This window comes from Seriola dumerili, unplaced genomic scaffold (genome assembly GCF_002260705.1).
Source record: "Seriola dumerili isolate Sdu_G_001 unplaced genomic scaffold, Sdu_1.0 BDQW01000088.1, whole genome shotgun sequence".
Classification (NCBI taxonomy): Eukaryota; Metazoa; Chordata; class Actinopteri; order Carangiformes; family Carangidae; genus Seriola; species Seriola dumerili.
In genome coordinates this window covers 9,528,269-9,543,586 of record NW_019174343.1, presented here as the reverse complement: position 1 = coordinate 9,543,586, position 15,318 = coordinate 9,528,269, and the positions used below count along the sequence as shown (strand labels likewise).

Genomic DNA, 15,318 nt, shown 5'->3' with positions numbered 1-15,318 from the left:
GTGTGAGTGTGTTTGTCGGACAGGCATACAGTGTATAGGGAGGGATGTGAGTCATTCTTTTTCATGTAGTAAACACTGAATCGGCCCACGCACGGCCTCCCATCTTCTCTGTGTCCTTGCTGCAAGACTTTTCATATCACTCACTAAATCATTTGTCAGTCTCACCGGCCTCACAAAACCTTTGGCAGTAGGTGCATGTGTGTTTGTGAGTGCACAGAGCTGCCTTCAAAAGAAGAAACTGAGTGTGCTCAACTCCACTGATAAGAGTTGCTCACTGATCTACGGGTATAACAAAATGAAGCACTCAAAAGTTTAGTACTTACTCTGTATTTCAAGTTGGAGCATAAGAATTTAAAAAAAAAAATCTCTAGTTTGGAAAGACGCATTTCTCTTATTTGGATAAGTACTTCAAATCTAACCTCACACACTACGAGTACGTGTCATTGTGTAAACCCCTTAGCCTGTTTGATTCCACTGCAGAGGGCATTTTACCACAACATCACAAACCCTGAGCCAGCGCGGTCCTGTGTGACATCAGCTCACTCTCCCAGACTGAATCAATACCATGAACAAAGACGCTTCAGACCATCATCTCCTTCTGACCCTCACTGTGACAAACACACAAAAACACACACACAAAGATTCCTTTGCTGACATATTGATCCAGCTCTCTCTGACAGAGTCCTTGGCCTCAGATGTTGAATGTGTGACACCCTGGCAGAAAACTCGCTGCTTTATAATGGAGAATGTGGGCGGGAAACGCAGATTGCTCTCATTCTAGAACATCAGTCACACTTGAGCTTGTGAGTTATGGCTCGGGAGGTGACAGTATGTCTGCCACAGGAAGTGGTCTGTTGAATCTGTGAACTGTCTGTTTTCACAGCTTCAAGGCAATCAAAGCTGGAGCTCTGTTGACAGTGATGATGCTAGGGAGGGAGAGTGTGATGTCTTAAACTTACCACCAGATGACACTGTGGAACATAACCTGATATTTTTTCACCAACACTGTGCTGCTTTTTGTGCTAAAGATAACTGATGGCTCTTTTTTTTTAAAGGTTACATTCTTCCCACAGTATTTTACAACAACCACAGTATCCAATCTCACAAGCCAATTCTATAATTCTATATTAGCTTTATATTTCTGGAAGAATCTGGAGTTTAAAACAGCTTTTCAAATTGCATTGCATTTTTTGTATTAAAGCAGTACACTTTATGGTTAACACTGATGCAGATGCAGAGAAAGAGCGACTTGTACAGGTCATGTTCCAAAAACCATGGGAAATGTAAGATTCATGGTTTTTTGGAGCTCGACCTCTAAAAATAATGGATCCTACATTTCCCACAATGCAGTCAGAAGCAGTTTTAGAGCCTCCTTTCTAGGTAGATACCAACATATTTCAAACTCTACATCCTCAGTTTGTAAAACAGGCTTTCTGTTATAAATTTGAAGTCTCCAAACACAAGCTGAGATAACCCCCTGATGACATCACAAGGGTTATTACTGTTTATCAGATTTGGCAAAGCTCATCATACTCAGCACATCAACTGTTGCTTCCCATGAGAACTAAACTGAACCTCAACTCCTTTATGAAACTGCTGTATAGACACAGCCTAATCACCAATGAACCAATAATTTCATTTTTGTGACATAGTTGTTGTAGTTACAGTATGTAACATACTGTACTCATACACTATATAGTATATAGTATGTTGTTACATACTGTAACTATGTCTATGTCTTTGTCTAACATTTAGACAAAGTCAGTAAAGTACAACTACTGATTTTGGAATATAATTAATGTAGTATTTAATTTATTCTGCTAATCAGTCAAGTTCTGATTGCCGGAATAAAAAAGACTCCTTGTTATAACCTGTATTAAGTCATCAGTGTTAAAGATGACATAGAAGACATGCATTTTACTTTTCACCGGACATTAGTCAGTAACTTTTGTATTCAATGTGTGTTTTTATTTCTAGTAATCCCTGTCAGGCAATAATTCAAATTTACCAGAATAACCTAATTTAGTGCAGTGTGTAGTCTAATATACCATGTACTGTGGTATCGAAATCTATATGGTTTAGTGTCCTCAGTTGGTTTCTTTCTCCAGATCTGCTCCTCTTCTCCTGCTCTGTCTTTGAGGCGTGGCAGAAGTGTTCTGAGAGTCCGGGTTTAAGCCTCTCCTCTTCTGACCCCTCATCATTAAAAAAGAGAATGAGCACTCACCCACTCAGGATGATGATGATGAACCCTCAAGCTGAGTCCTCTGCATCAGCCAGGTCAAACTAGAGAGCTTTTTACTCTCTTTACTTCTTTGGCCAATCAGAGTCGCTCTTTCAGTCAGGGGACCAATTACAGAAGCATACAGTGCTCTTTAACTGAAATGCCAGTAAATCAAGGAGGTGGCTTCTTTACCACCATCACATCACCAGACACCCAGTGGCTATGTTACCACAGGCCAGCATCTATCTAAACCACTGGACCAAATATTTTGTTACATCTGTGAGCAGCCTGCAGCAGCAGCAGCAGCAGCAGCAGCAGCAGCAGCAGCAGCAGTTGTCTACTGCAGTGCTCACTCCTGTTTACAACTACCATCATTTGCTCAAACACCTGTGAGCGAAAGGCACTTTTCCTGCCACACTTTTTCCAATCACATTACTGCTGTGTGCCTGTGGTGTTGGGACCATTAGGATTTTAAATCAAAACTTATCAATCAATCATAATTATGATTCTGTTTCTACTACAACTGAATTACAAACAGCAAATGAAAGTTGTGTCTTGTGTGGTTGAAGGAATGAGTGATATGGATTTAAAAAATGACTAACTAATCAGCATTCCTCCCTTTCCAGTTTAATCAATAGTCAAAACCAAGTTCATTGGTTTATGTGTATGTCAGCAATGTAAAAGGCAGCAAAACTGAAATATATAACATAAAATTCATCACAACAAACTACCATTACATCATGCACATATATGAAATGTGTAGGGAGAGGTCCAATTTGTGAATCTATTTTTTGCAGATGAAACATGATTGATGTAGTAAAATGATGATTGTTTAAATACATTATCGGATGTTCTTTTCCAAATTTCTCACCCAATAACATCTCCTTTTGTATGTTGCCAAAGTAACACTCTCCTCCCTCCCACCTCGACTCCTTTGAAGCGACTTCAGAGCATCAATATTTAACCTGACATTGTCAAATCTAAAAAAAGAAATGTTGCTGAAAGAGCTTTGAAGCATGTTTTCCCGTAGACCTGCGCTGAACATATGACTGATTTCCTCTTTGAGTTTGATGACAACACAAACACACAGATTACACAGATAGCTATCTCTGCATACGCTCTGGATAATCTAGGAACCATTGGGAGAGGGCACTAACCTGATGGACAGATCCAGAACAGCACTATTTGACATGGATGACAGATTATTTCTATGTCACACCCAGCACGCATGGACGTCACAGAGGGACCTGACCTTTATATCCCTTTTTCAAACTTGACTGGCGTTGTGTGGAGCCCCTGCAAGCATCCACTGCACTACTTAGCTGAGGCTTGGGCTTTTTCTGTCCTGGCTGCATACATGTTCTTCCTCGTCGTAGTTTATTTTACTTTCCCAATTTATTTTCTCACTCTTTACGTCTCGATTTAGAGCAAGAAGCTCCACATGCTGCTAAACTAAATTCTGCTGAACCTAGCTATAATCTCTTCATGGACTTTGGAAGGACTCACCACAGCAATGCACAGGTGCTTTGTTCGTGGAAGCATTGCATGCGATGTAGAGCGTCTCTTGGTGACATCACGCTCTGGTCTCTGGTGTGTATGCCCATGAGCTACTTCCATTTTGCAGAGAACCATGCAATTGCAGATGTACCCCTCACTCGGACTGTGGCAGTCTCTGGCTCTGTGCCGCCTCTCATCAGTTGGTCTTGTTAAATTCCTGAAGGCACGCAGGGATCCTGTGGTGCTCACTGCTATACCATGAAACCTTTGTGATGTACATTTTTCATCATCTCCTTGTCCATTAAATCCTTCTACCACTGTCGTCTGCTCTGCACAAAGAAGCAGCAGCCACCCAGCAGGAGGTCGCAGCCCAACAAGTCTTGCAGATTAAATAACAAATGAAAAAGACCACAGTTTTGACGGAATGAAGACTGAAGAAGGACATTAAAATGAGTTTCTACATTTTACAATTTGTAACATATTAAAAAGAAATATTGAATGAAAAAACTCATGAAAGGGTCTGTATAGTATTTTCTTCTTGGAATAACCATGATCGAATGGCCTCGCACAAAATTCGAAATGAATCATTCAACAGTGCAACAGGCAAAGCCGACATTTCCACATGCATTTCTTATGACAGTATAACTATTTTATTGGCTCAGTCTGACACAGCTTTCAGAGGGTCATTTCCTTTCTAAGAGTGTATGAGTCATTCTTAAAACTGCATCGTTCTTACCATGAGGTGTGCAATTCGCCTGTGATCAAGAGCACCATATGCATGATACAGGATGAGGGATTTAGATGTGAGACAGAGACCTGATGAGAAGAAAGACACTCTGGATCTGCACACCACAAGCAGCACAAGCGGGGGATTTGCTTCTTTACCTATTAGACATGCATACATTTCAGAAGAGGAGGAGAGCCTCTGGGGCAGGCAAAAGTTCAGTGCACATAAACCCTCCCACCCGTGGAATAGATTTATAGATTACTAAACTGCCACTGAAAGGCTGCTACTAAATGTGACTCACTTCTGACACATGCCTTAAATCAGATTTCGGAGTTTAAAGTCACATTTATGTTACAACTCACTCAGCACATCATCTGTTGAGCCACCTATTCTTCTTCTTATTCACCTGTAGCTGATTACTCTCCTTATACTTGTATTAACAGGTTTGTTTTCACTGATGACATTTTGACATTTCACAGCTGTAAATAATCAAAATAATGTTGGCTACATTCCATTTCGCTGCTTCAGTTTCAGGGTCCTGGTATTGTTCATGTTGGCTCGCTGTTATAGCTTGTTTGGACACTTGAATAGAACAGAGCCATCATTAATGATATTCACAAGACCTGTGTATCTCCAAGTGTGAGAAGCCAGAATGCCTGCTGTGAAAAAGGCAATAGGCACTAGATGAAACACTGATGTGGCAATTGGCAGCAAAAAGGAGCCTATTTATATATCCAGTGGACATGGTGTAACATAAGCATTTATCTGGAGTTGTCTCCCAGGCTACCTATGAATGTAAGTCCAGTTGTCACTCTTCTTTTGGCTTCCAGTGGGGGAATATGTGATTGTTTAACTGCTGCTACATGCTCCAACAGCTAGTTGCTAACTTTGTCTTTCTACCTATTTGGTGCTGGCCAGATGCAACAATGAAGTTGCGTGCTATAAGCAACAACACCCACAAATACTGAGCGGAACTGCGAAGTTGGTTAATAGTTCTAGGGTTTCATCATTGTGAGTTTTTTTTTATTAAGATTCAACAGCTATGCTAGCAGCTGTACATAGACACAGAACTGCATTCAGCTAAATGCTAGAATCAACATGGTAAACGGCTAGCGACGTTAGCAATGATGTTCAAGTATGTTTACTATGTTCACCATCCTAGTTTAGAGTTTGCTCTAAGATGTCAGTCATATTTTTTAATCTAAGGAAACTTGAAACAAGTACAAAACTACCAGCTGTTAAGGCTACAATCAAGTTATTTTGGGATATTTAAGAGGCTCACCAAAGTTTTATCAAATTAGCACAGGGATAAAAAAAAAATCTGGATGCCTCAAAAATAGGAAGAAAGGCAGAGTTTAATTAAATATAACTAAGCTTATTAGACACTGCGCTGTGGATTTCTCTCTAATAGGTGCTGATTGATTAGTGTGACAACTGCAAGGGTCTGAAGCCATTAATCTGCTTAACAAAACCATCCACCACAATAGCCTCAAAGTGTTACATTTACATACAGAATATCCTATTGATTAGGTTACTGCTATTGTTGCCATAAAAAAAAAACACATATTGCATGAAATGTCCTTTGAACAATCACACCATATTCCTCCACCACACCTCCCTCCCCAGGAAGGAGGATTTCCATGCACAGCCAAGCATGAGACAGATACAGTATTAGGACAAAGAGCAACCACTACATGACAGCAGCGTGGATGTCCATAACATGACAGCACTGGAAACCACAACAGGCTTGTTATATAGGAAGCCGAGCCCTCTGTGAGAAAAGTAACTTGAAAATTAGAAACTTTTTTTTGCTCTCTTGAGTGAAAGCATCTTGAAATCCTGAGCACACAGCCAAAAATAACCCTGCGTTCTTGTTTTCTTTTCATTTACTTCTCTCCCTCTGCCTTGTTTGCGCATCTCCAACTCTTGACAGTCAGCTTGAGGAAAGAGCCCCTTGCTTTGGTGTTTCCATGGCAATGAGGGAGCAGAAGGTCTCCAAGGTCGCAGCGAGAGCACCTGGAGCCAAGCTTGTGGGAGAATGCAGGCTTGACCTGGCTGGGCTGTCGTTGCGCTGGGCTGTAGTCATGCTGTTATTGGACATTTCATTACGGCCTCTCCCTCCTGCCTGGCACTGACATGATAAATTGTCACCAGATATGGGTTATTAATCATTTCTGGGGACGCACAAGCAATAAAACATGGAGCTCTGTTCCTGCATTTGATGATGAGAAGGAGTGGAGTATGTCCTGATAAAGAGGGAGAGAGAGACTTAAAGAGAGGGGAGGAGAGTGTTTCGGTGGTGGAAAGTGGATTACATCCATTATTTAGGTGCAGCTTCCCCTTCACTGTGGGAGGAGAGAAAGGAGAAGGGTTTTCAGGATACAAATATCTTCTCTTTTTCTCTTTGTAGACCGCAGTGGATAAAAAACAGGAGCTATAGAAGAAAATTATGAAAAATTGAAATTATAGTAAAGGAATATATTGGGATATATGCTGTATGGGTTGTTAAAAAATGATTTACAATAAAACTCTTTCTGTGAACCTGAAAAAGTGCATTCTCCTTACTAACAGCGAGCCAGTTTCATAAATGTAGCTGTGTAAAAACACTTTCAGATCATTGCATCAAAAGCAGAGTAATGCATTGAGGCCCTTTTGAATCACAGAGAAAGTGGGCCAAAAAAAGCTCTGATATGTTACCGTTTGATCGTGATGCTTCATCTCTGCTTCTTACTTCCTCTTATGAGCTGCACAGATTGTGTCCACGGGGTAATCTTGTATGCACACTTTTGAACATATGGTATTAAGTACCTTGGCATGTGCTGCAGCAACTAGAAGAAACTTCATATGATGTAAGCTCAGAAACTCATACTTCTGTGCATGTTTAAGAAGACATGCATGCATCCAATGTCTCAGTGAGGGTGTGAGGAAGGTACTGTCAGTGTAAGCTAAACAGACATTATCATGAATGATTATATGAACTCAGCAACATCTCATGCTGTGCCTCATCTTTCTGTATAACATCAGCATCAAGCAACTGCCAGACAAAATATTTCATTTTTCTGCAGCAGTACATCCCTGCTGGCATTCACAGGTCACCAGGAGTGACCACTGTTCTCTGCTGTTTTTCTCTCATCTACACCATCGCTGTTTCCAGGGGGGATAAAAAAAAAAAAAAAAACAACCACACAGCTCTCCCCAGCGTCATCATCCACCTACCGCTGTCACTGCCCTGAAATAGGGACACAGCTTCCCCGCTGTCTGTTCTGTCAAACGAAAAATCTTTCAGCAAGGAGAGCAGAAAGGATGCATAAAGAGGAATAAGACGGGGAAGGGAAGGAGTGTAGAGGACAACAAGAGAAAAGGGGCATAGATGAAACACAAATCAAAGTGCGCAGTGAGAGGAGGAGTGCAGGAACAATTTTTTAAGACTGTCCTATCCAGGCTTTGATGTTTTGAAAAGGATGGAAGCTCTTTGCTTTACTTTTCTTCAAAGGCTTTACTTCCACACACATACTTTTGGGAGGCCTGAGATAACAATGTCAGCCTCCTCGCTCTTTTGTCTTTTGTTTGTCCAAATGATGAGAGCTCAGTACTCCTGAGAGTTTTAGAACACACTCTTTACCTGTCACCCAAAATCTTTCTTGTAATGACACCACATTTGTATTGCTCAAACTGTTATGAAATTAGTGATCCTAATGGTTGTGATCATCAGAGATTGACCAGAAAAATGACACACTTCTTCATTTGTTGAATATATTATTTTATTTTAACATCATCATCATCATCATCATCATAGTTTAACTTTTAATTTCCCCTTCATTCATTTAAAATGATCACCTCTGAATGTACACATACTGCAAACTGTCAAAAATATACAAACAAATGCAGGCTTGTGCTATAGTCTGGTCAAATGTCTAAAAAACAGTGGCACTGGGGAGAGAGAGAGAGAGACAGAGAGAGAGAGAGAGAGAGAGAGAGAGAGAATGAAGGCGGGAGAGAGAGACAGAAATAGAGAGAGAGAGACAGAGAGAGAAAGAGACATTGAAACCGGTAAAGACATGCACAGCATCATTGTGAGCACCGGTTACAGTGATCCAGGTGCGTGGTACTTCCATGGGATCCTTGTGGAAAAGTACATACATTTCATCATCTGACAGTGCGGCACAAAGCGCCTGCCACATATCAAATCAAAAACAAAATGTCGCTCATTAATGGAACTGTTAGGCACATCATTGTTTTTTATGGTTTTACATTTTCTGGAAAAGTCTGAGTTACTGTAAATGTAGAATGCTTAACCAAAAACAAGAAAACAAAAAGGAAAATAAAACATACAATTAAAAAAAGAAAGAAAAAAAAACAGCTTTCAAAAGTCATTTTGGAATCACTGTCTTGTTAGTAACTCAACATTGTTACATAATGTGTGTGCATCTGTGTTAGTGTCTGGTGTGTGTGTGGGTGTGTGTGTATACAGCTGGGTGCATTTTTTGTAGAACCAAGTGGTAATGGGAGTGAGTACTTGAGGTGTTCTGTGGGTGGTTGCTGTGATTGGCTGGCAGCTGTCCAATCAGATGCTCAGGTCTTTGGGGTTCTCCTTGTAGGTCTTCTTGGGCTCAGGGAACGTGGGCTTGGACGACTGACTGGTGTTGGTCTTCAGCGTGCTGTAGTACTCCCTCACCTTAGCCGCTACGAAACTGTCATCATCCTCTTCGTCCTCCGAGTCGTCTCTTCTGGAGCTCCTGATCGGGGAGATGTCTCGTCCCAGGCTGCGGGCTCGGTACTGCGGCGGCTCGGGGGAACTACCTCGGCTGGCGTAGGGCCCACCCCTCTCCATCCTCTCAGCTGAGCGCCCCCTCAGCAGCGAGCTGTACCTCTTATAGGCTGAATCTGACTCGGGGGTGCGCACTCTGGGCAGGGTGATGTCTCTGTAGGCATCTCTCTGGCCCCGGGAAGCCACGTCCCTAAGCAGGCTGTCCCCCCTGTAGGCCCTCTCCGTGGAGGAGGCTCTCATCAGCAGGCTGTCCTCCCCGTACAGGCGCTCCTCCCTGCGCAGCGGCAAAGGCGTGACCTCCCTGTTCAGGCGGTCCAGGGCCGGGGGTTCACGGAGGATGCTTTCCTCAAGAGGGAGGCTAGGTTCAGGGGTCTTCGGCGGCTCTTTCAATACGGCCTCGAACCCGTTGGACTTCTCGTTGTTTTGTCTCTGTCTCTCTGGGGAGGCATACCGGCGGTAGGGGTCTGAGGAGTGGCCGTGGCGTCTGGGGGAGTGGTGGCGAGAGCGGTGGGGGGACCTGTGGCGGTGAGGCGAGCGGTAAGGAGAGCGGTGGGGGGAACGGTGGCGGTGGTGACCGTGGCTTCTGTCGGGGGACCGGCCGTGGCGGTGTCCCCCGTGTCGGCCATCCAGGGTGTTTTCTGCACTGCGCGACCTGCCGTGCCTCCTGTCAGGCGAACGGTGGCGGCTACGGTGGTGTCCGCTGGAATGGTGATGGTGGCCGTCACTTCCCTTGTTATCCTTCTTTTTGAACAGCTTGGACGCGTCCTTCCCCGTGGACTTTCTCCCCTTGTGTTTTCCTGTGCTGGTTTTCTTGTGAGGGGAGCGGTGGCGGTGGTTGGAATGATGCTGTTTGCCGGTGCCCCTAGAGTTGTGGCTCGGCTGCTTCTTGCTCCGGGATGGTTGGTGGGGTTCTGGTGGGTAGCTTGACTCCGATGGTGCGTTGGTTGGGGGCAGGGTGCTCACTTCCGCAGCGTTTTGTAACCCTGAGGCTGGGTTGGCTGTGCTGCTGTCGTTGGGGCTGCCGTCTGCAACACAGTGTGACATACAAACGAGGGCAGTGGGATCAAACACACATATAGGCTCTAAAAGCTCCTATCTGCTTTCACATTAACCATGCTGAATCACTCAGACATGAAGCTGAGAACATTTCCAATGGAAGCCATTCTGATGTTAATGCCAGCAAAGATGGCAACTTGTTAGATGGCACAGCAACAGCCAATGGTAAATTAGTGTAGCTTACACATGAGAATAAAAGGCAGTGACACAGTTGTGAAGCAGCCATTACTTGAAGAGACTTGTTACCCACAACAAACCTGGTCCCAGGTCTACCTGGGGTCACCTCTCTGAAGCAGGATGGGACTTGGTTGGTCGGGCGGCTGGACTGGAGGCTGGTTGCAGTCAGTGCCAACATGCTGCATATTGGTGATGTCGCTTGATCGTACTGATTAGCCATGCTCTTTCATGCGCTGTCATGATGCCTTATACACTTTGTAAATATTTAAAGCAAATAAAATGCTTACGATGAGATCCAAAAACTATTGCCTTATTGCAGGAACACTGCAGTTCAGGTGGCATTTTACTAAGACGGAGAAGAATCAAATGTTGCACCATTTTACATCCATTCTAACTGCTTCCCTCAAGGGATTTCCCTCCTTTCAGCCACCGCAATGCTTTGTTTATTATAAGTTCTTAAGATTAAACCTTAACCCAGCTCAATGTCTACATTTTAAGGAAAGACTCCAAACTATAGAGCTACAACTACGGTAGAAAAGTAGCAATAACAAAAAGGATGTTCTCTCATGGTCTAAAGTAGCGTAGATATCTAAACCAATTAACCGGAACCAACTAACACTGTGTATTTCACCTTGGGACTTGTTGCCCAGATGTTAAATGCAACTGGTGCAGACATATGAATCCATAACAACGGCTACGGCAGCGGCGACATTGGCAATGCATTTTGGGTGGATGGATTTGTATGCATGGAGTAGAGCACGGGCACAGGTGATTTGAGGCCACACCACACACATCAGGATGGAGAGAGAGAGAACGATAGAGAGAGAACAACTGGAAGTGGGAGGAAGAGCCAGACGACAGGGGAGGACAGTTACAAACCGTGGTCTGATTTTGGAGGACAGAGGCCTCCCCCATCTTGTCATTTCTCATACATGCAGTGAGATGGGGAGCGACCATCCCTGAAGGAAGACAAGAGCCCAGCGCAATATGGGAAGAGGAGAAGATACACAAAAAAAGGAAAAAAAGAGAAGAGCACAGTAGTTTAGATCGCTTTGAACCAACTTGAAGGAAGAAAAGGAGAATTATTGTGTTGATTTTTCAATGAAAAAAAAAGTGTTTATTTGATCATTGAGTCATTCAGAATAGAGAGACAGTCCAGGAAATTGCCCAAACCCTTCAGTGGAAACCATCAGTTACAGAGAAAAGTCCTGGAAACAAGTGAACACGCACACACACACACACAGACACACGCACACACTCAGCCACACATACCTAAAGATGTGGACACAGAAGCAGCAGAAACCCAAACCCAAAAAATAAAGACAGTGAGACTCGCACACCCACAACAACAGCATATGAAGCAGTTTTACATTGCTGACAGAAATCAAAAGAAATACTGGCAAGACTGTCAAAGGTTGTGCCAACTAAAAAGTACAAACAATGATCCAAAAATATACAAGTTCACATGATGTTGTATCGGTGCAGGTAAAGACAGCACATTCTTAGCCCAAAGAAAATTACATTGATGAACTTTTCAAGACAGGCAAATGTATCTTCACTCAAAAAAAGTAACAAAAAGAAAACATTTATGATGACTTGTGACTATCAATCAAAACTGGTCAATACGATTAAAAAAAACAAAAAACACAAAAAAAAAACCAAACGTTCCATAAATATTATGGAAAATAGACAATAGAAGGAAAAAAAAATCCAATTTACACTTTTGACAAGTTCATGCAGCAATAGACTTTTATCCATTAATATGTGGCTTCGTTTCATGGCTCTGTACACAGAACAAAAATACTTGTAAAAATGCCTCTATTCTTTTCATCACTGTACAAAACGTCTATATAATTGGAGCGGCTCTTTTTCTTTTTGAATGGGGATGGGGAGAGTTCCTATTGTCACAGTTTTTCAATGACATTAACAGTGGGTGCAAATAAAACCCATGGATTAGTGAATAATGTCAAGCACAGTATAGTGAGATTTTGTCTTTGAAATGGCAAAAAAAAGCATCAGACTGCCTTTTTCTTCTCAATACAGGTCTCACTTAAAACCACTAAGAGTTCAGTAGCTTACATTCACCTTCAATAAATATCATAAATATGTTTGTGTCACGTCCTAACCAAAGCTGCAAGATGTCCCATTTTATCATGGGATGCAATGGATCAAAATTTCTCTTCCTCTCAACGCTAAATTAGTGTTTAATGAGGAATTGGAGCCCATCAATATTACTTCTTACCCACGAGAAACATTGATTTTTGACTAACCTCATTCAAACTCTGTAAACAGTTTCTATTTTCATGTAGCACTGAAATCAGACCCGCCACCTTTCTGTAAAGTCCCAGCAGAGTGCTTTTGCTCAGTGGCCAGAAGGTGAAAAGTGACAGCGGGATGACATGGAAACTGAGAGCAGGTGACAGCAGGAGAGGGCAACAGCACCCACAGGAGCAACCCCCAACCCCTGCTCCCCCCCAAAATCCCAAAGCCAAGGTGTGACCTCCACCAGAAAGAGACCCAACACCAACCAAACCCGTCTACCCTGGCGGGTTTGTCCCAGGGATGAGTGAAGGGTCCTGGGAGGGTAATTTAGTTCTTTCCCCTCTTTCCCCTTCGACCCACCACCGTCCACTGGGTGTCCCCTGGCTCAGGGTGTGAAGATGGGGGAGAAGGGGATATTTTCGTAGATTGACCCACCATATTCAGGCACAGAGCCGTCACCCCTCTTGAGCACCAGATGGACGCGCCGGCCTCCACTCTTGATGAGCTCGATGGCTCGCGCGTGCTTCATGCCCTTGGTGCTCTCGCCATTGATCTCCAAGATTTCATCGCCGACCTAAGAAGTGGTAGAAGGAAGGAAGAGGGCATGGAAGGAAAAAGGCGGGAGGCAGAGAAGAGAGTCAGAGTGACAGGTGATGACGAAAGAGGGAAGAGGTAAATCAGAGGGAGGAAGGAGAGACAGCGGAGCAAGACAGAATGCGGAAAACAAGTGACAGTGGGAAAGAAAGTACACAAGAGGAAAGATGAGAAGCATAGAGGTTCAAAGGGACATGATGACAGAGGAAGGAGAGGAAAGGGAGGACAGATTGAGGAGAAGTTACATATAAAATATTCCAAAAGATAAACCGCACAACGGCAATATTTTTTTCCCTAAATCAACAGTTTCCAGAGAGGGCAATTTGTGTTGGAAAGCAGCAACTGTGACGCTGAGAGTGGGAAATGAGAGGGCGGGTAGGCGGGGGGGGGGAACAGGACCCACAAAACAACACTTTTTTCTTCCCGATCCTTTGCCTCCACGCCTCAAGTTATCTGTCAGTGCTGTCTGCACCGAGGGAATTCCTCTGGCAGAGTATGGATCTCTCACTGACACCTCTCTCTGCCTCACAGAGCTGCTTCTATTAATATCTCTGCTAATAAGGTACACAAACACAAATGTATGTATTCATATATGCACATACAAATGTGCTAATACATGCACACCCACACACTTACTTACTGTAGCAGATTAAAATATATCCTAAACTGCCCTATAGCTCACATGTATACTGTATCTGCCAGCAAGCTTTCTGCATATGTCTCACATGCAAACACATAAAGGAGAATCAATTAACCCTGCATTGTATATTCAATCAAGCAGCCCAGGGGAAGAGCCGCTGGTTTATGCAATTTATCAAAATAAAAGGTTAAATATAACAGTTTCCTGACAACTTGTGTGGCGTGTATGAATGTCAACTTGCAAGCTCGGAGAAGAAAATTAATTAATTAAAATGTGCATAATCTGTCAGTGGTCATGCCCTATGACTCTGCAGTGTTTGTGTGCCTTGTGTTTTGACAGTGCACTCAAACAGTGAATTTCTTATGTGGCCAAGCCTTGAGGCTACCATGTTTATATTCAGTGAAGCTTGCCTTTCACTAATTGGGAGATACATTATGCACACACAATTATAGTGATTGATAATATTATTCTGATGGCTGTTAAGTCTAAGAGTCAATATCATCACTACTACAGTTAATCAGGACAGTCAACTGGCTTAAACTGCTTCCCAAATCATCATGTCACAATTACTATCTACAGTTGTAATCAGGAGACGTTTTTCAGACATGTTGTGCTGTACGTACAGAAATGGGTAGCACTATCCAAGGAAAACCACATATCTCCAATTTTGGGGATTTCTGGCATAAAGTGAAAGATGAATTGCTCCTTTATGGACTAAAAAAAAATCCTCTACTTCTTAAGTTAAGTAAACTATATAAAACCCACTGGATTTTCTGAAAAATACTGTACATTGTCACAAAGCTGAAAACAAGGCTGCTTTTCCTAGCTTGTGAAATGTCTCTCACACAGTGAAACTCTATTACAACTCACTGTCCTCTTCTTACAATTTGTTAACATTTACAGTGATGATTAGCAAGTGCAGCCCTCATCAAGAAATTCCCACGGTGCGTTCTTTACATATGATGACTACACGATGAAGCTACTCATGAGACAAGAGCCAAGAAGGACAAAGTAAAACCGCTGATCTGGATCTGTCCATTACTATGTGCCACAATAAGTTGGACAATCCAAATGGACCAAGGACCCCAGGGATCCTCTGACTGGCTCCAAAGAATATGTTGTTATAATGTTATTCCTTTGGATTTATTCCAGTTAGAGAATGACTATTGCTATCACAGCTGCATATAACCGTTATTTAATAAAGTAATTCCCATTGAGACTAAGATCTCATTTTGAAGGGACACAAGAATTATGGAAAAATGTAAAATATTTTAAAATTCAATACAATATTAAAGGGGTAGTCAAGCAATTTAGTACCACCCTTCCACAAAGTTGGGAGACTTAAAAGAATAAAAATGGAAGCAGCTGAGGCTCAG

At 42.8% G+C, this 15,318-nt stretch overlaps 1 protein-coding gene and 1 pseudogene across 1 annotated transcript in view; one reads left to right on the top strand and one right to left on the bottom strand.

Moving 5' to 3' along the window:
- The first annotated feature begins 3,449 nt into the window (after nt 1-3,449).
- Nucleotides 3,450-4,113, top strand: LOC111221597 (annotated as a pseudogene).
- A 4,631-nt stretch (nt 4,114-8,744) lies between these two features.
- Nucleotides 8,745-15,318, bottom strand: part of magi1 (membrane associated guanylate kinase, WW and PDZ domain containing 1) — a 138,681-nt gene continuing 132,107 nt past the window's right edge. Inside the window, exons 23-24 of the mRNA XM_022745048.1 lie at nt 13,144-13,282; nt 8,745-10,238 (exon numbers count right to left, since the gene is read on the bottom strand). Of these exons, the coding sequence (XP_022600769.1) occupies nt 9,010-10,238; nt 13,144-13,282 (1,368 nt within the window). The 3' untranslated portion in view covers nt 8,745-9,009. The remainder of the gene's footprint in view (nt 10,239-13,143; nt 13,283-15,318) is intronic.